This window comes from Trachinotus anak, unplaced genomic scaffold (genome assembly GCF_046630095.1).
Source record: "Trachinotus anak isolate AG129_WGS33_773 ecotype Australia unplaced genomic scaffold, CSIRO_AGI_Tana_v1 ptg000008l, whole genome shotgun sequence".
Classification (NCBI taxonomy): Eukaryota; Metazoa; Chordata; class Actinopteri; order Carangiformes; family Carangidae; genus Trachinotus; species Trachinotus anak.
The window spans coordinates 13,727,572-13,751,911 of NW_027273859.1; the positions used below are offsets into that span (position 1 = coordinate 13,727,572).

The 24,340-nt window shown below is 40.5% G+C and overlaps 2 protein-coding genes across 6 annotated transcripts in view; one reads left to right on the forward strand and one right to left on the reverse strand.

Annotated features, from left to right (window-relative positions):
• Positions 1–484: 484 nt before the first annotated feature.
• LOC139624008 (ceramide transfer protein-like) lies at positions 485–20,489 on the forward strand. 4 transcript variants are annotated; one of them, XM_071482738.1, is made up of 18 exons: positions 485–1,229; positions 1,429–1,563; positions 4,056–4,172; positions 10,455–10,562; positions 10,715–10,853; positions 12,035–12,121; positions 12,249–12,406; positions 14,357–14,449; positions 14,630–14,716; positions 14,975–15,067; positions 15,419–15,496; positions 16,256–16,351; positions 16,672–16,804; positions 16,899–16,969; positions 17,073–17,201; positions 17,508–17,637; positions 18,402–18,539; positions 18,755–20,489. In XM_071482738.1, exons 1-17 carry the CDS (start codon positions 1,140–1,142, stop codon positions 18,527–18,529), a joined length of 1,872 nt encoding a protein of 623 aa, XP_071338839.1. In that variant the 5' UTR covers positions 485–1,139; the 3' UTR covers positions 18,530–18,539; positions 18,755–20,489. The 4 variants fall into 4 exon arrangements, with proteins under 4 accessions (XP_071338839.1, XP_071338840.1, XP_071338841.1 ...); XM_071482739.1 differs by having other exon boundaries at positions 487–1,229; positions 12,038–12,121; XM_071482740.1 differs by lacking the exon at positions 15,419–15,496 and having other exon boundaries at positions 487–1,229.
• Positions 20,490–20,639: 150 nt separating this feature from the next.
• The window catches only part of pip5k1bb (phosphatidylinositol-4-phosphate 5-kinase, type I, beta b), a 34,709-nt gene continuing 31,008 nt past the window's right edge, over positions 20,640–24,340 (reverse strand). For both annotated transcript variants that reach the window (XM_071482746.1, XM_071482747.1), the window contains exons 14-15: positions 22,187–22,310; positions 20,640–22,006 (exon numbers count right to left, since the gene is read on the reverse strand). In XM_071482746.1, the coding sequence (XP_071338847.1) occupies positions 22,004–22,006; positions 22,187–22,310 (127 nt within the window). In that variant the 3' untranslated portion in view covers positions 20,640–22,003. The remainder of the gene's footprint in view (positions 22,007–22,186; positions 22,311–24,340) is intronic.

Here is a 24,340-nt window from a genome sequence, read left to right on the forward strand (position 1 = left end):
GAAATTACTGTGAAATGTAACCTTTGGCACAGTTTGAAACACATCAAGCTCGATGATTTGCCACACAGTCAGCTTGTCTACAGAATAAACTGAACCAATAACCAATTCACTCATAACCACTCTTAACCATAACGTATAACATATATTTCAAATGCAAAACAGTCATTGCATTTATGCAGTTTTCAAAATCCAAGTTATCCAAATTAAAATACCTGTTTCCGGTATGTTTTCTTTCAAAGTACACGTATGTAAGTAAATGTTTTATAGTATTTCAGACACACAATATGTATAACATAAGTATTTATATTTACGGAGTAATCTGTCCCCAATTAAAATAATATTGGCCACCTGTGCAACTGTTTTTTTTTTTTTTTTTGTCAAGGTTTCGATTGCACTACAATCCGGACATGACCAGGCAACCCTTTTAATTTGAAGGCAGATATGCGAAGCGTCCGGTTTACCTGTAAGTGTGTTTAGCTTGACTCCGCTTTCTGTAGGTACACAGTAAAGCGTGGCCGCAGCTCCCCCCCGCCCCAAGCCCACCGGACCTGAATGAAGACAAGCTAGTCAGTCCTCCGCTACGGCTAACTAAACTGCGGAACTACAGCAGCAGCACGGCTCGTAGCTCGTCACCCACAGACTGAAGTTGAGGTACAGCGTTAACACCAGGCCCTTCTCTATCGGCCACTCTTGTGAGTATCTTATCGACTGCAGCTAAGAGAGCTAACGAGAGCAGTCACAAGTTGCTGGGTAAGTTAACGTTAGCTAGTTGCGTCGTTTGACAGCTAACGCTAACTAGCTAGGCTCATTGGTATTCGACGTCAGTTTCAAAACAAAGCCCGCAAAACCGAGAAGTTGAGACTCAGCTGTCACCTCCAGAACAGCTTGCTGCAAGACAAGCCATCTCGATTGAAGTCTGTTAAACGACTTTAGATAAATTACGCTCTCCAGCCGATGTTTTGCACACTCAGTTAATGCCTAATTAACGTTATTTCGCTGGCGTTAAGCTAAGTTAAAGAAGCTGTCGAGGGGTCAGACAGTGACGCGTTTCAACTGATAACTGATCCAGCAGCTAGCATTAAGCTACGTGGCTCTGTCGATAAAATCGGAATCAAGTTTTCTACGAAGCTTGGATTTAAATGTCCGAGAAGAGCTCATCGTCTGGTTCGGATGAGGATGTGGACCCGGAATCTGGGCAGCCTGTGGAGCTCGGAGGCGTTTTAAGCAAGGTAAGTGAAATGCTTTGAATCTTACACTGCCTCTAGCTCAGGTGTCTTAATAACGCACCACTGGACTGAAAGCAATGTGGACATTACACATGAGCTGAGACAACTGAATTAATTCCTGCGGGGTCATCATTTCGGGATAGGATCTATTCATTGCGAAGTGCGACTAACTGTTCGTCTTGTATCTGTTGTCTGTTTACAGTGGACAAATTATATACACGGATGGCAAGACCGATGGGTCGTGTTGAAAAACAATACTTTGAGCTACTACAAGTCGGAGGATGAACGGGAGTACGGCTGCAGGGGGTCTCTGTGCCTCAGCAAGGCTGTCATCACAGTAAGTATTTACTCTGGGACAGTCTAACACACAGATAGACAACAGAATGAGCTTAGGACCTGTTCAACATTTCAGTGAGTAAAGGCTCATAAGATGGGGGATCATGGGTAAAGTTAACCCCTTGAGAAGGTGGCAGCCTTTTGATCCTGTCTTTTCCTGTCATTAGCATGGACTTGAACTTTTATTCCTTCAATCCATGTTCCACACAGATAAAATAGTAAACATTAACTAGTAATGAGGTCATTACTAAGATAACAGGTGGGATTGAGACCTGTATTTTAGCAGACAAAAGCATTTCTGCTCCAGCAGTCATCAGAGCACACTCCAGTGCCTCTTCCTCCATGGCAGTTATTGCACAGGCTACCTGGATTTGGCATTCCTGCGGTTAAAATGTAAGCAAATAACCACATATTGTAGAGATTGGACCTGTATTCTCCCTATGCAGGCCTCCCCTTGGTGAGATAAGGTGAAATCCCGCACCCTGGTTAAATATTCACCGCCACCAACCACCACCAAGTACAGAGGCCAAACAAATGGTTTTACTGTGATTTGTGCAATGGGATTACATGACTCAAAAGTGGATTAAAACAGTAACAGGAAAACTTAGTTTCTTCTGGTGAAAGTAGTCATTTGAGTGAGCATTGCTGTGTTTGTGCAGATCTGAATGGAAATCCACACAGCATTCAGAGTGTTTTGTAATTTTGTTATAGTAGACTAACTCAGAGTGTACACAGTTGAATTACTCAGGCTCACTCATAATTAGAGTAATATGACCCACACAGCCACTTCTTACTGCTTCTTCCTTCTTTCTAAATATCTAAAGCCAGTGCTGTCTAAGGAGACTGGTCTGAGGAGTCAGGAATGCAGAAACATGCCTGCGCTTCTCTTCTTGCCTAACATCAGTCTGCTGCGCATTGTGAAGCTGCAGACACCAGACTGTCCTCACACGGAGGCAAAATGTGCAGGAAATGTTACTGTCTGAAAATTCCTATCGTAGGCCGAGATCCAGTATCAAAAGCACACATCAGTTGAATAATTTATCTATGTATTAGTGTTTTCCTGTCAGTTTGTACAGAGCACCCTTGTATGATTAATAGTAAATATTTATATTCATTGTGTGAGATAATATTTTACTTAAAATACAAACCTGTATGCACACACACTAGTGTAAAGAAAAATCACGGAAGAAAGAACCCACGTCTTAGATGTCTCTTTTTATGAACTATGACTATCAGTGTTTGACTGATAACCTCCTCATTCCTTATACTGAAAATGCCACAATCCTATACAAGGGAAAAAGCCAGTGCAGCATGGACAGTAGTGCTTACGCAAGGGGAAAGATAATGTTCCAGGCAGAATGAAAGAGGTATAAATTGGATTGTAAAGCAGAGGTTTATGGACCACGTCTGATACAGCACAGTAAGATAGACTGGATTTCTCTAACCAGTAATGGCATCATGGCTGGGTGCACTTGAGGGTACCACTGCATGCCTTCCATACAGTGAAATTTTGAAACTGGAGGGCATTTTATGTTACACCTGTCTGCGAGGAGACTTTTTTTGTCTGAAGATGTCTGACTGTAATAGAAAGCATTTGCTGGCCAGAGAAAAGCACTTGTCCCTGTCAGCTTCCCAGATATGCAACTTTTAAAATGTTATACCAGTGTTAAAATGTTAAGACAATGTTGCAGAAAGTTATGTAGGCTGACAGTTTGTGTTCAGAGTTGGAGTGTATGTTTCCGTTGTCAGTGGCAGCACGAGTGTTATTCTCCAAATCTAATTAAACTTGGGCAACATGAGGTTATGTCAGCTGACAGAGCAGCTGTAGTCTTGTTGCTACTGAGGAGAAAGACAGGGAGGAGATTCAAGTCACCTGTGTCTTATTTCTTATTAGAAACCTTTACAAAGCAGATCTCTCCTCAGCTGAGTGCAGCGGTTAGATTCCAGCCTCAGAGGAAACGGGGGAATTCTTTAGTGCACGTGTTTGGGTGCTGGTCCGTAGTTTGAGCTGGGTGGGGTGCATTGTAGAATGGGGGAGTGAAATAGCTGAAAGATTTGGTCCAATAGTAGAAGGAAAGGTCATGGGGACCCAGGATCAGACAAAGGCATGCTGGAAGAATATCTGTTTTTTTGCATAGCTCTGCTGCGGTTGTATGTTGTTGCAGCTCGAGACATAATACATCAGTTTCTAATTAAAATTCCTGTTTATTGTGTGGCAGAGGCATTTCTGTGACTGATTGAATCCACGTGTGTCCAGAATGTGTCATCACTAGTCAGCCAGTGTCATAAACAGATGACTTGAAGAAGTGTTACAGCAGGATTTTTCGCTCCTATTTTTTGAGTTTTTGTATTGAACAAGGGGAAATTGTTACACTGAGTTTTTGTGTTTTTGTGTTCAAATAAAGGTATTTGGATTTGGTGATAGTATTTCCATACATGACTCCTGCACTCTGCCTAATAACTATTCATGAGCCCTCTCTTCTTTCTGTTCAGCCTCATGAGTTTGACGAGTGTCGTTTTGACATCAGTGTGAACGACAGTGTTTGGTACCTCAGAGCTGAAGATCCTGAGCACAGACTCCAGTGGATTGAGTCGATAGAGCTGCACAAGGTGAGTAGCACGTGTTTCTCTTTCTTCAACAGAGATTTTGTGTATCTTTCCTGTTTCTTTTAACACATTGGTTTGCTAACTGCAAGCAAGTCAGCTGCAAACCAGTCCCTGTTGTGTTCAGGGATTTTTTTTTTTTATTTGCTCGGTGTTTGTGAAGAATTTAAACAAATTTTCTTTTGCCATATGGTGTCAGTCCTGTACTGTTCACTCTGCCAAGGAATTACAAGACTCTTCCTCTTGGCTCAGTCCATCTCTTCTCTCTCGAAGAGCATCTAGTGTCTACCTCTCCTCTCTCTGCTACGGAGCCAATGACTACTTTTTCCTCTTCTCTCTTTCCTTCTCTTATTGCTGCTTTGTTTTCCTGTAGGCTTTATTAAATATTAAGTTCTTTTTTGGCCTGCCTAATTGCCAACATTGTAAGGCTGCATATTTCACCTATTTCAGGTATACAGGTTCAGTTTTGGGTCTGGGTGTTTTTTGAAACAGACGGGCTGTTATCTGTTTTGTTCAGTGACCTGGGTGTGGCTGGACAGGGATTCGGACACACATTCACAAACGCACACAGAGCCATTTACTCTGGGAATGTAAGGAATCTGAGGAGTGAGGTGTTGAGGTGGGGGTATCCCCTGTCATCAGATACAAGGCAGCTGCTCACTGTGCAAGGACATCTAGTTAATGATGTATGGTTTCTCAACATAGGGGTTGTAAAGCACACTGAAAATGTTGTCATGGCTTACTGGAGAAGTGCTGTGGTACAGATAGTTAGTGTGCCAAAGGTTGTATTTAGGTTTATGTGTTTATTGTGTGGGTGTCTTATTAGTCATGGCTTTAGCAAACCTTTCGTTAAGGAGTTCATTATGCTGGGTCTGTAATGCGCTTTGGTTGCTGCAAACATTATTACACAAAGATCACATTGTTGAGATAAAGTAGACCAGATGGGGTTGGTAACTTTATAACAAACATAATGTGACAACATTGAGACAAAGGCAAAAAGTTTTTCTTTTCACCACACAATGCACATTTGAAAATAGGGGAAAAATATCTTCTTTGTTTTATCAGGATACAGAATATAAACTAGTGCAAAGAAAAACTGCATTCTATTACACATTCAACAGATAATGCTGTAATTCAGTATTACATCCATTACTAGATGATACAGCTAGATATACATAATTTAATTTGTTGTTTAGTTTGCATTAGTATGTAGTTTGCATTTGTTGTACATATTAAGCTAGTTAATCATTAATAATTAATAATAATTTGCTTATACAGTGTTCAAAAACTCTACAGATAATACATAAACCTGGGTTATACCACTCATTGTGTTGTTGTGTGAAATGTCTGTGAGAGAGTAAAAAAACAGGTCTGTGTTACCAGTGCATAAGTGATCTGAGTTATGTAGATTAATTATTTATCTTGCTTGTGTTTGCCACATAAAAAAATGTAGCTAAGAGACCACAGTACACACACCACCCTTAGTAAAAATAATCACTATCCTGTGAACTCTCATTAGCTGTGCTTCTCTACAAATATGGTGCTGTGGATGATTTCCGTAGAACTGCTGGGTGTTGGCATGTCAATTGAGTGCGAGTGACCGCAGGTCTCCTGTCCATTAACAACAGTGTGAGAGTATTTCAGGGTTATGTCTGGACTGTGGCCTTCAGTAACCTCGGTGAGCTAAAATACTACGCTACCTGCAGTACTGCTGTAGGTGAATGTGTCAGCACTGCTCCCAACTGGACGAAGAAGGACTTGCACCATGCAATGTTCACCACTTGTATTCAGATTGTAGTCTTTGTGTCAGGGCCCAACAGAATGAATGAGCCAGTGTATCCCACCTCAGGATAGTGTCACTTATCTGCTAATCAGTTTAAATATACTCATTAGTCAGCCTGCAAATATTGATAAATATATTTGTGGTTTTCTCTTCTATTTTCAATGCCAAATTAATCTCATCATGAAAAAAACAGGTGACAGTAGAACACACACATTCATACATAGACCATGTGTCCAACATCTGTATGATGAAAAATATTATATTTTGAATTCTAATCCTTGTTTGTTACAAGTAATTAAATCTTAAACGTACTCCCTAAAGCAATAAGCGTTTAGTTTAATGTTCAGCCTCCTGTTGGAAAGCTCTGGATAGTTAATTCAAGTACAAACTGTAACATCCTTTAACTTTTTAAAATATCTTGAGATGTTGTAGGGAACTTTTTTGCCACTGTTGTACACCCATACTTGGCCGAAGCGGGGTTTATCTCAGGTTTAACAAATATAAATGTGGTTTAATATGGGTTGAACAAGTCATAATTACAGCACACTTTGCAAACAACTATCATTTGCTTTTATCCATAATACAAAATTAGGCAGTTATTGTGAAGGGAAGAAAAGCAGTTTTTGTCTAATCCCATTGTGTTTTTATGTGTGGGTGTGTTTGTGTTGGTGGAGGGAAAAGTCATGCTAAATGTAGGGATGTTAAGTGCAGCTCTTGATGAAAAATGCTTTTTTTTTTTTTTTTTTAATCTCCCGTTCTCACAGCAACAAAAATCAAGAGGGACACATTGATCACAACTGAGAAGACTGTTCCATTTTGTCAGATTCAGAGGGGTGATATGGGAAGGAATGGGGAAAACCCCTTGGATTAATCTGTAGTTTTAACACCATTTTGTCAGGTTGGTTGTTGGCACAGTCTGAACACTACTGGTCCAGATCAGACTTCACAAGGGGATGTCAACATATCAGAATGAGAAGGAATGAAAGGAGAGTGAGGTGGAAAGAAGAAGTAAAGCAAAGGATCCAGACAAATGTTGTTCCCTGCCTCCTACTCTGTGTCTCTCTCTCTTTCTCTTTCGTTGCTCTGTCATAATGTACAGTAGGCTGCTTCACTCGCCCACCCATTTAGTACTTCAGCGGTTCATCACACAAACAGCTCCAGACAGACCTCGTCTCTCTCTCTCTCTCTCTCTCTCTCTCTCTCTAATGCATACATGCATGCACCCTTCATTTTTACCCCTCTCTCGGTCTTTCTCTTCCATGCAAACACACACAGTCACGGTTGCTTGCTCGGTGATGGGTGCCGGACATAAAGATAGACAAAATGAAAAGGTTTCACATATCACGGTGTGTGGTCTGTTGAGATATATATATATATATATATATATGCAGAGCAACTGGAGTGCATGTACATGTGTGTCTCCAGAGGAAGTGATTGAGAGCAGACCTGCTTCACTCTGCCAAGGAATTACAGGACTCTTCCTCTCGGCTCAGTCCATCTCTTCTCTTTCATAGAGCATCTAGTGTCTGCCTCTCCTTTCTCTGCTACGGAGCCAGTGACTACTTTTTCCTCTTCTCTTTTTCCTTCTCTTATCTAATGAGCTCTGATTTACTTGATGGGCTAAGTTGAGCCTGTATGGCTTCTCTTCTCCTCTCCACCTCCTCTTCTCTTTTGTTCATCAGTGAGGTGTGTCCAGGGAAACAGGAATACTGGATTTAAGCCTCTGAATTGTCAGAACATTGGGAGTGTTGGGGGAGCGTCTGGGCCATGTTGGGGGCAGCAAACAGCCTGGACTGCAGCAGTGTCCTGCTCTGCTTTGGCTGTCGGAATGGCCGAATGGTGGGCTTATAGCATGTTGGCATGCTGCTTCCTCACTGTCACTCATTACTGAAGTATTTTTGTTTCATTAGTATGCCAGTGTTGTGACATGATTAATTACTGTACACATTGCCTCATCCAAACAGTGAATAAATGATTATTCTCTGTTTGCATGCATGCAGTTTTTCACATTAATAGCACTGTTAAGCTAGCTTTAGCATTGAACTCCACTGCATGTTAGTCTTGTAAGAAATAATTTACTATTTATAATATTTATAAATGAGGCTTATGCTGCATGGGTGTGTGCTGGACAACCAGCATTTTTAATGAGAGGTAATTCCCTAAACAGCAGTGTGCTCAGATGTGTAGAAGTACTCAGTGGTGGTTGCTGTTGGCAGCTACTCTGCACTCATCTCATTACCATCACAAAGCCATGGGCATAAGATGCCAATTCACATGTTGTGTATGAGTGGGTGTTCAGTTTGCGTGGGTGTGTCATGCAGCTGACCAGGTGCATAAAGATGGCTGTCTCTGGGGTTGTCACAGATTGGTCTTCATTGCTTCATTGCAGTGCACTGCTTTGCCTCTTGGTTTCTGACCAAACTAGCAATACTGTAATAATGGTTTAAGCAACCTGCACAATATCTCACTCGAATCAAATAAAATAAACTACAGAAAATCTGATCCTGACAGTGTTGTAAGAACAGCCTGTAGTCCTTAATACCACTTTGTGTCAAATGTTTATTTACCCATGTAACTGCTTTCCTGTCATTATGAGCTCTTTGAAATGTTGACTATGTCAAAAGGTCAACAAGTAAATGTTTGTAAAAGGTCTTGTTGTAGCAGGAAACAGAATACGCTAACAGTGAGGATGAATTAGTTTAAACCAGAAAGCAGTTAAGAAGCAGTTACAAAATAAAATTATTGTGGCATCGTAGGTATCAAAATATTTATATTTGTGGAACAATTGGTCTTAAAACACTGTAGCCAAAGCACTTTCTGGACCTCAAGTCAAAATGTCAACTCTCATTGACTTTAATTTGTAATTAATAATTAACACTCCTGGCACTCAACTTTTTTTATTTTATTCTACTTTGTGTTGTAGTAATGTGACTGGTCAGTCACAGTCTACCCTGACGAAAACCAGTACATTGTTGTTTAAACTGACAGTTAATTACTAATATCTACACTCATAGTCTGTCTTTACACAAGAAAAGTCACTATTTTCTACATACTTTTTTCATTTTTATTGATCTGTAGTGTCTCTTTAGTAACGGCTCTGATTGTAACTTTGTGAATGTTCTAATGTTCAATTATTGTTTCGAACGGGTCAGGTCATTTTTGCGGGTGGAGTTATTGAATTTTATTTTATTGGGTGGTCTTCCACTGCCTTTGTGTTTGTCTTGTATGAATGTACCAAATGTTTCAGTTTTTGATTGCAGTTCGTTATCTGATAGGGATTATAGTTGATACTAGTTAAATATAATATGACTCTGGTTGTCAAACTGAATCTCTTCTTGTTTTTTCTTAACATGCCCCATTTATTTCTGTGTAAATTTCCCAATTATCAGATACACCTACTGCATGCAGACCTGTGTGATTGGGAGAGAATATGATGTGTTAATTTTAAATGTCTGACTTTAATCTTAATATCACAGCAATTATAGGATTGTATGAGTGTAAACCTACCCTTTAACAGCAAACATGGAGACTTTTTTTCTGATGGCCTGGTCTACATTTGTCACTTGACTCCCTCATCTGTTTGGTCACTGTTCTTAAGAAATACCTCTGCATGCCAATTGGCTAGCAAGAATAGCTAACAGTCTCTTGTGAATTGAATAATCAAGAGGGAAATTAAACACAAAACCCAAGCAAATAAATTCAGACTCATAAAACATACCACCAGCATGTCAGGATCCTGCTTCATCCAGTAGAAGAACTGCATACATGTCACACTGGCTCCACATTACTGTTTCTACTGGATGAGTAAAGGGATAGATTTAAGTGTAATTAACTCTAATATTTGGTCATGAATTTGGTGTCTGTCTCTTTATTGTAGTGGAAAACAGTTAACAGCTGCACGTGGGACAAACAAGAATATTTTTCTTTGGTGGGAGCAATCCCCACCCAGTCATAAGTTGGCTGTTTAATGGAACAAATGCAAGCACTGCCACTCCCATATGCCCAGTCATATGTCTGTTTCATAATGCCATGAGAGACAGCACACTTAATGTCCTTATATAGTGTTTTCCTCCAAAAAGTCCCAATCTAGCCTAGATCTGTTCACTCTGTGATACAGTTGAATTGATTTCCACTGTTTCTCAGCCACCTAGTATCAGGTCTTTTGGCTGAGTTGGTGCATGTGTCCATCAGCCCCAGTCCCTTTCAACAGACTGTTTGTGTAGGTGTAAGCCCTGCTGTGGTGCAGCTCAGCATTACTCAGTGCTGCTGACTGCTAGAATTGATCTCCCTTTTTCTCTGTCTCTGTCTAGTTTCGATGAGCAGCAGACTTTCTTATTATATGGCAGGTTGTTCAATGTGTTTTATACACTTACTGATCTTCGGACCCCCCCCCTTGCTCCTCCTTTCTTTTCACATCTTCTGTTTTCCTCTGTCTTTACCCATCTTCTTCATCATAACCTCTCTTTTCCTCCATTCTTTTCCTTTCTCCCTTGTCTGGTTTGTAGGCCGAGTCTGGTTATGGTTCAGAAACCAGTCTGAGGCGTCATGGTTCCATGCTGTCTCTCACCTCTGCAGCCAGTGCCTTGTCTGCCACATCCACATCCTCCTTCAAGGTAAAAAAAACTAAACAAAACATGGTCACACGTGACTCTGTGCTTTATGGTGGTAACAACAAAACAAAAAAGACTGTTTCCTCTGACAACCTTTTGTCTAAATTTCTTTTGCTCTTGTTTGCGTCGCTGTACTTCTCTTTCTCTCTGCACAGAAGGGGCACAGGTTGCGTGAGAAGCTAGCAGAAATGGAAACTTTTCGGGACATTCTGTGCAGACAAGTAGACACCCTGCAGAAATACTTTGACTCCTGTGCTGATGCTGTCTCCAAAGATGAATTTCAGAGAGACCGAGGTAACATGTGGTACTGTATAAATACACTATTAATGAGATAGTATAAAAAGTAACAAAGAGGTTTAGTTTAAATGGATTTAAATTAGTTTTACCCAAACAAATCACATATTTAGAGCAGTGTTGACATGGAAAGGATGAATTAGTCTTGATGTTTACTGGCAAAGGGAAAAATGTATAGAAGGAGAGCTTCTTTACATGGTTCATGTAGTATGAGAATCAAAGGGAGCTTTGATGGTTGTTTAATCTCAAGGCAGACACTTTCTGTAGCCTACAAAATCACTTTCATATTGAACTTGGTTTATGTAGGTTAAACACACAATATTTATTTTTGTGTCGCTAGGGGTCTCTCAATCACAACAATTACAAAAGAGTTTGGTGATGTTGGGAAGTAGCGCGGAATTATGGAAGTCGTCGTTTTCACCACCACTGCCGTCACAGCAGTCAGCTTCCCCCAGTTAGAATTTCCCTCAATCCAGACGTTTAAGATGTTTTTACCGGGAACTGAATTATACGCAGAGGTCTACTCCTCTCCAAAACAAACAGACTTTGAATGAAGCAGTTTCACATTAAAAATCAGTGTTTTTCCTGTGCTGTTTGGCAGACACAGAAAGTGTCAGAGGGGCTGGGAGTCGAGCAGCTGCTCAATATTTGCTAATAATGCTTCACTGATCATTTAAGATCCTCGCGCCCGATTTCTAAAATCCTTCATCCAGTTAAAATATGTAGTTAAAAATGACCAGGATCTACAAAGTGGCTTAAAAAATTATTAATTTTGACCACTTCTGACAGACAACCACAACGCTGATGCATGCTCAAAGGGGATGTGACGCCATTGACAGGCGACTGAATGAAACAGATCATTACCTTGATTAAAATTACAGATTTCTCTAGGTTTGAAAATTGCTGGAAACATTTGGGATAGTCTAAGCACACAACTCAACATAATAGATAACATAGGTCTAGTAATTTTTAGACATTTTAATGGGGAAATGTTGGATTGTGTCATCAGTGATTATCAAATTAAGAGAAAATTGCAATGCTTACTAGTCCCATTGAATAGGTTTGAAAATGTTAAAGGACATACTCTTAGCTATATGTTTACATTTGTGTATTTATGCCATTTTATATTGTGGCTATATAGACATTAGACAGATCTAAGTTTGCTGTTGTTTTCTTACCAGTAGTTGAGGAGGACGAAGATGACTTTCCTACCACTACAAGACCCGATGGTGAATATAATCACAACAACAATGGCAGCAAAGAGAAACGTGAGTTTACTTGAACATACTGTCCAAACATTCTTTGCTTCAATCACAAATATGTGTGAAAAAATATATTTTGATTGCTCAGTGCTGGTAATAGCTGATTCGCCTTTTGTGTTTCTGTCTGTGCCAGTGTTTCCCCCCGCCAGCCCCAAAGGTATCAACGGGATTGACTTCAAGGGTGAGGCCATCACCTTTAAGGCCACAACAGCAGGCATCCTCTCTACCTTGTCCCACTGCATCGAGCTGATGGTCAAACGAGAGGACAGCTGGCAGAAAAGATTGGACAAGGTCCGCTCTTGCACTCTACTCACAGTAAATAAAATAAATGTCCCCCTCAGTGAGTGAAGTGTGATGTGAATCATAGGCAGTTTCCTGAGTGGGTGTGTTAGGTCTGTGGAAGTGTCGCAGACTGAGGAGCTATTTGTTGCCTTCTGCTGTCTTTGAGGAGTTGGTAATTATGACCAAGAGTTGATGTTTTGGGTTTTGTCTTTAAGGCGATGAGGTTGTGGTGCAACATTCTGTGGGACATGTCTAGCCACGATTGTAGTATGTGAAAAACAGTCATGTTGATGGGAAATATACTGTTAAAAAATGTATAGTTTTATTAATGAACAGGTAAGACAAGCCTACAGTCTTAGGGCGTAGTTCACATCTGGTTCAACTAGACCCTATTCTTTAACTCTCCCTTGGTTATGGAAGATCTCACAGGTGTATGTGTTTAAGTCTTTTTTTGTTCCAGATTTATTTGTTCATATTTTATTTGCTAACTTAAACTGTATCTTGTAAAGGAATTAGTTACTCTGTTAATCTCAACATATTTTTTGTGGGAAAGGTTAATGTGATCTAGTGGAAGGTTCCTATAGCAAGACATTTTGCAATATAGCTCCATGTAAAGCAAAGGCAGGAAAAAAAAAAAAAGAGAACAGTCTTGAAATTCCATAGTCCAGATTACTGTGAAGCTGTATGTTTAACTGGATGTAGCTGGTTTATAGGTGTGAACTTAAAAGCAGCTTTATCAAATATAGCATTATGGCTGTGTGAACATATCAGTTTCACAATAGTTGCACTTTGCTACCAGCACAGATGCACCTGTTGCCCATAATGACTTTTAATCCTTGACAGGAGTTCCCATAACACTCATCCATTCATTGATTTCATTTGGTCTAGAGAGCTCCCTGTGTCTGTGAAGGTATGCTGTTGAGAGCTGCACATGCATCCTGATCAGCTGATGTTGTCAAACCAGTTTTTTTCCTTTTTTTTCTCCTCTGTGTGCTAAGGCGTGCTGCCCAACCCTAAAACTCACAAAAGCCGGGTAGCTCTTTCAGTTAGTTCGAAGTGAAACTACCTCACTCTTATCTGTATTTGGTTATATGTGTAAAGTTTAGCTGCCGATGTGAAGTAGGGAAATAGAAATAGTTTCAAAACACACACTAGAAAGGAGGAAGACACACCTGCTCAGACTTGGACAGAAAGTAAATTAGAAAATGACTGCTCGGACGTCATGGTGCAGTTTCTGGAAGTCTTCACTACAAAGGAGGACAGAGCCCATCACATACCAGAAACAGAGATGGATACCCTTACAGACGGGCAGCCGCTTCTTTACAGTAGGTCTCTGTCTGTCTTTTACCCACATCTGACAACAGGATCTCCTCATGTTTATTTTGTGGGAAGTGTTAATTGTCCACACCTTCCTTTGTTTGTCTCTTTCTGTCTGAGTTCCCCACATTTAAGTGTTTTCTGGAGAGCCCTGTTGATTTATATTACAGTATACTTTTACCAAGATTTGCTTTAGTTTGCTTGCTTTCTCTTATTCCACTGTGGATAAACTCTGGCTGAAATATGAACGAAGCAAAGTCTCTGTGGCAAATACTTGTTGATTCATTTGCTCACACAGAGAGACCAATTGCTCAGGCTTTTTTTAAGAGCGAAATGAACACAGTAGATCTGAAACTGGACTTAAGTTCTCCATTGTATAGCAGCAGTGTTGTTTCTGGTTCATTTGTGTGAGGTGTGTTGTGTTGCCTCTGGCAGGGAGTGAAACATTAGGTAAAACCTGTTTGAGTGCCCACACGGTTGAACGATGTAGTAGGTTTGCCAAACTGTGACATGCAGACCTGTCTTTTATATTTATTTTTTTTATGCAAACTCGACTGGCATGTCTGTTTACATGCTGTCATTATCATTTATTGTTTAAATACAGTTGCACTAACCGTACTGCACTGCTCTGTCTGTGTGCAGGAGCTGGAGAAGAGGAGGAGGGTAGAAGATGCCTACAAGTCTGCTATGCATGAACTGAAGAAAAAATCACACTACGGAGGCCCGGACTATGAGGCAAGAAGAACATAGATAAACTAAATGGAGTAGAAACGGCTCGATAAACCACAGCAGAATGATTTTTTGACTTTGTCCCATGGGCCCCAACATGTGCATTTTTATCACTCTGCACTTGGTCAGGGCTGTTCTCTAGGGAATCCCATAAATCTTACAGCATTTGTTTCGTCCTCTTCACAGGAGGGGCCAAACAGTCTGATCAATGAAGATGAGTTCTTTGATGCGGTGGAGGCAGCCCTGGACAGACAAGACAAGATAGAGGAGCAGGTGTGATGAAGATCTAAATTTATTCTATTTTGCATAGTCAAAATGTCCAGTGCAGTTTGGATGTATAAAACAACTATATATTTAGTGTAGAAGGCATATTGAATATGTTTTGTTCCTCTATGCCTTATTGTTCTCTTTGTACCTCTGGAAAAATGACTTAAGCAAAGTTCATATATTATACACAGAGATGTTGCCCGTCTCTGTTGTCCAGTGTGTGTCTTCTTAATCTCTGTCAAACTTCTACTCTGTGTCCCTCAGTGCCAGTCAGAGAAGGTCAGGATATCTCATTCTTCCTCGGTTACCTCTGGAGACACCTACTCCACCATTGGTACACACCGATTGGCCAACAAGGTTTCCAATACATTTCTTATATAATCTTTAATGTTTACTTTTATTTCTGTCCTACTTAATCTAAGGCTACAAGTTGCTCCTCTTTTCTACAACTTTTCCATTCTGTTTGCAGCCTAGTCAGCTTACAACAAGTGTGACCTGACTGTAGAGCTCTGCAGTTTCTCTGAACTTAATTTCTTCGCTCAGCAAATCACTTTGTGCTTATTGCCATATTTTAAGGCTTACATAATATCTTCAAATGAAATGCTACTTGAGCAAGTTGTGATTGTGTGCTTTGGTCTGCTGCAGCGGCACCTCTTTCAGTTTTGTTCCTTATTTCTCTCTCTTTTTAACGCTCTTTCTGCGGTACAGCTCCATAGCCATTCTTCTTCCCTGTCTTCCACTGAGCTGGTCAGTGCTTTGGATGACGTTCACAGATTCAGCGCTCAGGTACTGTATTAGGTCGACAGAGAGCACCTGTATCTGCAGGGGATGCAAACGCCTACTGCTTTTTCACTGCAGTCAGAGAGAGCATGAGCAATGTCTCCAGGATTTCACAGAAGTTTTCTGTGCTTTGAGTAGATTTTATATCAATGTCATTGATATTATAGTATTACCTGGTGTATTAAGACAAAAAAAAAAAAACTAACAGGACAAAATTTAAATTCCTGGATTGACCGACAGGTTGTCTTCATCACATAACGACTGTCATCACTCCACTGATAAAAGTCTAATGTTGCATGGCTGGAATCTAGTGAAACCTCTCCACTTTTCCTCACATCACTGTCTTCCACAGCACGCACAGGCATGAATCCAGACTGTCTACGTACTGTGTTCTTAAGGCATTACTCGGGATGTTGAATAACACCTGCAAGCAGGATCATGTGTTAAATATTTACTTGGTTACTGCTCAGTGGCTAATACATTTACCAAAGGAATTCCTAAGATTCTGAAAGCAAAATAAGTTTTTTCTGTTTGCCTCCGATAATATTATCAAAACCTCAGTAATAAAATACCTGCACAGGTGCTAGGTGTGTTGATGGCTCAAGACTGTAAATCATTAAACTTGACTGTAGTGCACCTAATACAATATATTCTTCTTTTCCCTGAGCTGTGTCCAGTTTCAAAGCATGACCTCAAACAGGCAGGTAAAGAACAGTAAAAGACTTCCCACCATATGAATTTAATCAATGTCTGTCTGTCTCTCAGGTGGAGGAGATGGTGCAGAATCATATGACTTACTCTCTTCAGGATGTGGGTGGAGATGCCAACTGGCAGCTGGTAATAGAAGAAGGAGAGATGAAGGTGAGTCTAGAGGAGAGACGCTGCTTAGGAATCATTTCCCTTGTTTGCTAGCTGTGAATATTTAAATCTTATTTGCTTTAAAACTTAAAAAGTCACAATGGGGAAAAAAAATCATTAAATTTCTAAAAATACACCACTTAAAAATTTTACTTAAATAATCACTGACACCACATATTTCACTATGAATTTATTTCACATTTTCTTAAGCTAATTTTTCCTACTTGAAAACTTATCGGTAAATGGTAACGCTAAGAGGATCCCTCATGATATGTTTACAGTACTGATTTGTTCTGTCTCACGCTCTGCACTGTGTGGTACAGGTGTACAGAAGAGAGGTGGAGGAGAACGGTATCGTCCTGGATCCTCTCAAAGCAACACATTCTGTGAAGGGGGTGACGGGACATGAGGTCTGTCACTACTTCTGGGACACAGATGTCCGAATGGACTGGGAGAGTAAGTTCACTATTTCAGAAGTCACCATCGTATTAGCGCCGTTTGACTTTCTCTGTTTCACTGTTATGAACTTACTGAACTCTTCCTCCCTCAGCCACCATTGAAAATTTCAACGTTGTGGAAAAGCTCTCCGATAATGCCATCATTGTTTACCAGACACACAAGGTAAATTGACCTTATGGTGGTTGTAGACGTTGCTGAAACATGTTGCACGTTTGATCTCTAATTTGATCTGCCTATTTGATGAATGTCTCTGGTTGTGTTTCAGAGAGTGTGGCCTGCCTCTCAGAGAGATGTACTCTATCTGTCGGCCATCAGGAAGATCATGGCAACAAACGAAAATGATCCCGACACATGGCTGGTCTGCAACTTCTCTGTGGACCACAACAATGCCCTTGTAAGATCACACCTGTTCTTATCATGCTGTGTTGCAAGTGAGTGTCTGGTGGATCAAGTTGAGAGAAACTGTCTTGGCCTATTTTTCAATATGTATTAGCACTGTGATTAGATTAAATGCATTTCATTCATCACCGCATATAACTATAAACATCCCTCAGTTGAACATGACTTTGTGTGTAGCTCCTTTTAAGTGTAAATGGAAGAAAGAATAGTTTTAGACCTCTTCACGTCTGTCAAATCTCCTACAGTGAGATTTGTGGAAGCTAAGCGATTGTTTGCATTTAGATTTTTGTTTTACTTCCAGCCCACAAACCGGTGTGTACGTGCCAAAATCAATGTCGCTATGATATGCCAAACGCTGGTCAGCCCACCAGAGGGTGATAAAGAGATCAGCAGAGACAACATCCTTTGTAAGATCACCTACGTTGCCAATGGTAAGTGCCTGTCCAGCCTCAGTGTATTGACCCCAGGAAAGATCAGCAGCCAACAAAAACAGTTATTCTCTCATCATCAATCTAACTTTAATCAACCTAAAAGTGGCAGAAGGAAGTATTAAGATGAGCCCTAAGATCTAATCAGTTGGGGTCCAGCTGTTGTCTGTAGACAATCCATACAATTGTAAATAAAACCCAATGAATTTCCTGGACTACAGAGTAGAAATTTATGAAATCATTTATGATATAACATTACAGTATTTATTCAGGCTAATGTGCTGGCAAACTGGTAAAGAGAACATAGTGTGTTTGTTAGTAGCCAAATCAAGCAGTGAAGTCCTCAAGAGCTCAACTGTCACGTCAGCCTGAACAAAAACAGCTTGAATGTTACAGCTTTCTCCAGATAATTCAGAACAACCTCCTATCAGCCAATGTTTCTGCTAATTGGTCTCTGTACAGCTGGTAGCTGACACTGGAGCGGGACAGTTTGTGCACTTGTGTCTTTGATTTTTCAGTCCAGACTTGCACAGCTTCTGTAGAGATTGTGACTTAAAACAACGCTGCAGAAGGAATCCTGAACCAGTTTATCGTTAGAGAGGCTGGCAGGTCATGGAAGTTCATTTGAAACAAGAAGAATTACACCCTTGCCTGTCACCAGAGGGCACCCTAGGCTGTGCACTGAATCTGGGTTTATGACATAATCGTTTTATCATGAGTTAACACATACATACAGTTTACTGATAGTCTGTCCTGTGTGGCTGCAGTAAACCCGGGAGGCTGGGCTCCAGCCTCAGTCCTCAGAGCTGTGGCCAAGAGAGAGTATCCCAAGTTCCTCAAACGCTTCACCTCCTACGTCCAGGAGAAAACTGCTGGGAAGCCCATCCTCTTCTGAACACAAAGAGGTAACCAGGAACATACACGCTTTGTTTTAGAACTGAGAAAGCAGCTAAAGTGATAGGTAGAACATTGCTGACGCTGCTCATTGATGAGACATCTCCTGGCCTGTGCTTCATCTGTCATTTTGAACCATGAAAGCCAGCAGATGTACAGAATCTCATATTATTGTAGTGTTGTTACTTTCTGGCATATTAACTGTTAATCTTCCCTCTTGTTTCAGGTTTACAGAGGACCGAGGTTGCCCACTGGAGAGACTACATTGTTCATAGTTGAACAGGCTCTCGATGACTATATGACCCATTCACCCGACAATTAGAAGGTGTTTTGAGACTACTACATGCAGGGCACCTTATCATCCACAGTACACCTGCTTGTAGAGGAGACTGGTTTTACAGCTTTAATCCATCAGTAGTTCTCAGCCCAGCCACATTATAATGGCTTAACACCATCAGTTGGTCATGGGTACATTTGTATGTAAATTCAAACGTTTCCTAAGTGGTTTTTGAATTGTTGTAACCGATTATTTGCTTTTTTTGTAAATTGTTTTGTACATTTCTTATGATTACAAACTTCTTGACTTTTTGGGTTCGCTTTAATCACTAGTATTACAGCTACTTGTTTCGCTGCTGCTAAAGTAACTACCATGAGTGAGGACAGTAGATATTGACAGGAAAAGCATTGATGAGGTGTGGTACAGAGTGTCTCCTCTTTCTTGCCTTCTCCTGTCCCTCTAGTGATGACTCTCTTTGCAGTTTGATGGAGGGGTCAGAGCCTAAAGCTTTGAAATCTTTATATTTCTAGATTGTTATAAAGTAGCTTTCAGAGAGCACCATGGACACAATGTATTGTACAGAGAAAACAGACTAAGTTTTCAGTTAGTTTACCAATGTGAGAAATGTGAATTGACTGTTAAAACGCTTGAAATTGATGACTGTAATGGGCCAAGGAAACCTGAAATGGGAGATGAAGAGCTTTTTTTTTTTTTAAGTCGAATTAACTCATGTTCAACAATATTTTTTTTACTCATAGTCAAACTGATAATGAATAATTGGATAAGTAATTATTATATAATTATAAGTGACTGTGGTCTGTAGGTGTTAAGTTGCGGTCTATTGTCAGTATGTCTGTCTTGAACCTCCATGTCACACACAGTTTTTGACAGATATTTCTAAATGACCAACCATAGTGACTGATAATTGATCCTCTCTTTCGCTGAGGGGATACATTTCGCACACCTTTGATTTTTTTTTTTTTAAACACTATTTTCAGCCCCTGATGAGGCAGACGAGAAAATCTGTCCATTCATGTGATAGGTTTGTAAATTAGTCCTGCTGCCATTCTGCAGCATAAAATAAAATTGAATAATGCTGAACAGGATATCACCTACTCCCTACATTTTCAGTCATACTAGTAACATTAAATTTCACACGCCACACTACAGTGCAGTTGCTTCCTGCCCTTTGACTGATAAACTACCCCTAGAATGCCTTAGACACCAGGATGAACCCTAAAAATCCTGGCTTTCTCTACTGTACAGCCACCAGATGTGCATTTATCAACACTGAAATGAAGCTGGGGGGGAGGGGAGGGTCAGCATTTCACATCATCTTACCTCAAGATTTATATTTACTCTAGATTGTGTTTGATGCCATCAAAAGTTGGGAGTTTTGCAATCAGTAGATCTGCATGCTTAAAAAATGTAACCATCAGATCTTCAGTCGAAGGGATCAGAGGTCAGGAAGGATCCGGGTAATTGTTTTGCTGATGATTACAAGAGCTAGATCTATGAGCAATGTCAGCTGAAGAATGCATTTAGTGTTTTTAATTTTGATATTTTGTCAGTAATCTACACACTTTGTATATTTCTAAGTTGTACATCAGAAGTGTTATTATTTGCACTAAATGTAATGCAATTTGACAATGTTCTGTAAATTAAAAATTGTTACACAACAGAATTGAGATGTGCAGAGTATTTTCTGATTTAACTGATAAACAACGCATAGATACACAGCAGTGATGTGCAAAGAGTGTTAAAGAATGTTAAATGTTGGGAACACTGAAAAGTACTGCTTCAGATGCTAAAGTTGTTATACACAAGTAGACAGTGAATTTTTAGCAGTTTATTTATATGAGTCTCTTCTATATATAAATATGCATTGTCTTTACATTCAGCGATTAAAGTATTTTTTTCAGCAAATGGTAAAATATTGAGATTTACATAAATTATGGTCTCAACTGACGTGTGATCGTGGAATTTAACATTTAAAGTTGGATATGGTCTTGAAGAAGAGGTATCAGACGGCTTCTAAGTGTAGGATGCATGTCTCATAACTTCTTGAAGAGGACACACTTATTCAGTATCAAAGGATATCCTGAGTAAAAGCATCTCCAGTCGTGACGCAAACCTCACAAAACTAATAGCTCCACATCAAAAATGATCTACAAAGTTCCTTCATTGTCTCTGTACATGTAGTATCGATGACTTACAGAGGTGTGCATTTGTAGAGTAAAAAGAGGAAAAAAAAAAAAAAAAAAAAGTGCATATTCACACATCCAAATCTGTGCTTATGTCAGGTAGCCCACCCACCTAAGCAACGTCCTTAGAGAAAAATATTTCTTACAGTAATCATAACCAATGTCAAAAGTGCCTTTTCGTGAAGAGCGATTGCATTGTCCCTCCACTCTGTGCTTCATCCAAGAGCCAGTAACTGTCTTTTCTCACATCACTTTCCAGCCGCCCGTCGCCAGAGCTTCAGGTTTGTGTCAGGGCAGCACGGATAACAGCCCAGTTAGGAAAAGGTGGCCACTTTAACCACGTCACAGTCTGTGTTTGGCCTCGGGAGCGTCAGAATCAAGTCTGTCCTTATGGGTCTTTCCTCGTCTGTGTTGGCTGTGGCTACAAGCTGGCTTGGGTCCTCCGTCTGACGCTGTCCCGTCCCCCTTCATCAGGGACAACCATGCCATCATAAATTCACTGTAAACATTTTTTATCTGACCAACAACTAATGCAGCTGCAGACTTTGAACGTGTCTTTCATTCCTTCTGGTCTGCAGAAAAAAAGAAACATTTAAAGAAATGATTTGTATCGAGCCTTTCCTTGTGTGTGTGTATATATAGTAAAGGTTTAGATCCTTGTGTAGGCCATGAAAACAGGATACATATATAAAACTTAATGGCACTGCATTGATGCATGCTCTAAAAAGCGACACTCAGGTCAGCCTGATGTTCATCACATTACATGATATGTCACATGGTTCCTGCAGATGTCCATCGCTGTGACTGTTTGTGTCTTCTTTTAGTCCTTCAACCATTGGAGAGTCTCAGTCTTTTTATGTCTTGGCAATACAAGTGGCAACATGGATCTAGCGGCACTGGAAGTGGAGTTAAAGGCCTGTCAGGCCTGTCCAATGGAGTGCGGCGATTGTCTTATGATTGGCAGGAGGAAATGAAGGTTGTAAAGCTGCTCTTTTCACTGCAGGGGGAAAGAGAGGAAAGACAAGATTATTAATGTAGTTCAGTCCTATTTTCTTGATGTGAACTAAATGCACATAAGCAACATATAACCAATACCTGAAAACCTTAAGACAACAAATCCCCAAGAATGGCTGCAAAGTCACAGTGACCTGAAATAACAGATGGAGGAACAACTCACCAAGTAGACATCGAGAACAGATCCGTCATCGCGGTCTATGTCCACATCCATGGTGCTCTGCTCAGAAGTGAGGCAGATAGCACTGTCCTCCAGGGTAAACGTGGAGCTGGATGCAACATCATCCCTGAAACAGAAGAAAGATATTTTTATATTGACCTGCGTAGTAGACAGCCCTGGGAGTTTACCGACTAGGTGAAAGTAAAGCAGCTGTATAAAGACTCTTCGAAAATTGATTAAAAACATACTGTCCAGACACAAATCACAGACTATCACAGAAACTCTGACATAAAAGAGGCAAGAGACAAAATGACTGAACAGGATGTGAAACCTTTCTGGTGTTGGGCCAGTGGAGGCCAGTGGAGGCCAGTGGAGAGCTGAGAGGCTTATATTCTTGGAAATGCTCCCACAGGAAATGAACAATAGACTGTCCTCGAGAGTGTCAAGTCAAAAAGAAACCCTTGGTGGGAGAACATTCTGTAGCGTAGCAGCGTATAACATGAAGTTAAGAGATGAATTATTCTGGGAAACTGCACGAATTCAATTTCAGCAATCTTTGTTTCATTTTGTGGGCGAGTCATTGCATGAAAGATGTCACAGCATACAGAGCCACCCTTGTGCTCCTGCAAGTGCACTAGGGCACTCTGCGAGACACAAAATCCAAACTTTGCTTTTATTCCCATGCAGCCAGTACAACATGTTAACTTGTCAATGGAAATGCAGAAAAGAAAAACTCAAACTTAATACAAAGCACGAAGCTAGCAACACACAAATATACTTCAATAATTATATACAGTGAACTATGTGAATCAACTACAGACTAACATGTTGACGTTCTGACCCGTGAGTACTCAGTCATTACTAAATTCTTACATGAGTACTTTGCACTCTTGGGTTGGACCACACCCATCTTTGGCCTTCATTTTGATCTCAACTATACACTTGAAATATTTCCCGACTATCTCACAGTTGTGTCATCATTGATAATTGTGTCATTGCTTTTGACAAAATCTGTCCACAGACATACAACACCTGCCAAAGTACTCAAAACTAGCCCCCAGTTCCCACTACACTAGTTGTCATAAAGACACACACACACACAATACCAGCCCCGCTGTCGTGGCTGGTAAATATATGGCTTTAAATTTAGTTTAGAAATCAGGAGACACGGTGCAACTTTATTCATCCTCCCTTTCCTTCACAGTTGTTGTCCAACCACCAGGGGGCATTGAGAGCTGTTTTCCATCTATATACATCAGGTGACTCCCTGATAAATTCAGGAATGTGTGTTTGCTCCTATGACCCTTGTGACTGACTACTTTCTGTGTTCAAAGTCAATTAAAAGACAGGTAGAGAGTAGCAGAACTGCTTTGTTTTAAAGCAGTCCTGCCCTCAAACATCTTGTTGCTACTGTAACAGACAAACCAGCTGTCAGACAGGTATTTCAGTCTCCTTTGCCCCACTTGTCCTCTCCTCTCACAGTTTTTTTTTGCAGCATAATGGCACCAAGTATACAGCCGTGTCACAGCTCTGCTTAAATATTTATGAGAACAGTTGACAGAACAATGTCAGGGCAGCAGCAGGTGACTGGTGAGGGGACAAGACCGGACAAGTCACACAATGGAGCCTCAGAGAGCAAGCTGAACCTGACACTGCTGGACAGGAGGACAGGTGAAAGATGGAAAACATGAAGAGAGCAGAGAGTTCAGAAGCTTATAGCAAGAGGAAGAATGAAACAGCCATACAATGTAGTGACGCGCAAGGGTGTAATAACACCTGTTAATGAGAAACATTGATTATTATTTCATAATGTACACTACCACTTGATCAGCAATATAATATGAGGTAACACCTCATAAAGGTTTCCATCAATTTCTCAACACTGTAGCATTGAAATAAATAAATGATGCTGTAGGAATTGCTGGGAAATTAAATAAAGTCAAGTCTGGAAAGATTTGTGTCGTACTTCGGGAGCAATCCTTCCCCCCTGTCTTGTAAATGGAAGTGACAAACTGTACCCACCATCACATCATTCATCCTTTGACTGTAATGTCCACCTGCTGTGTAGGAAGTGTGTGTGTGTGTGTATTGGATGCATGTTGCCAAGCCAGCTGAGTCACCTGCTCCATGACACACATCACCAATAAAAGACCATGT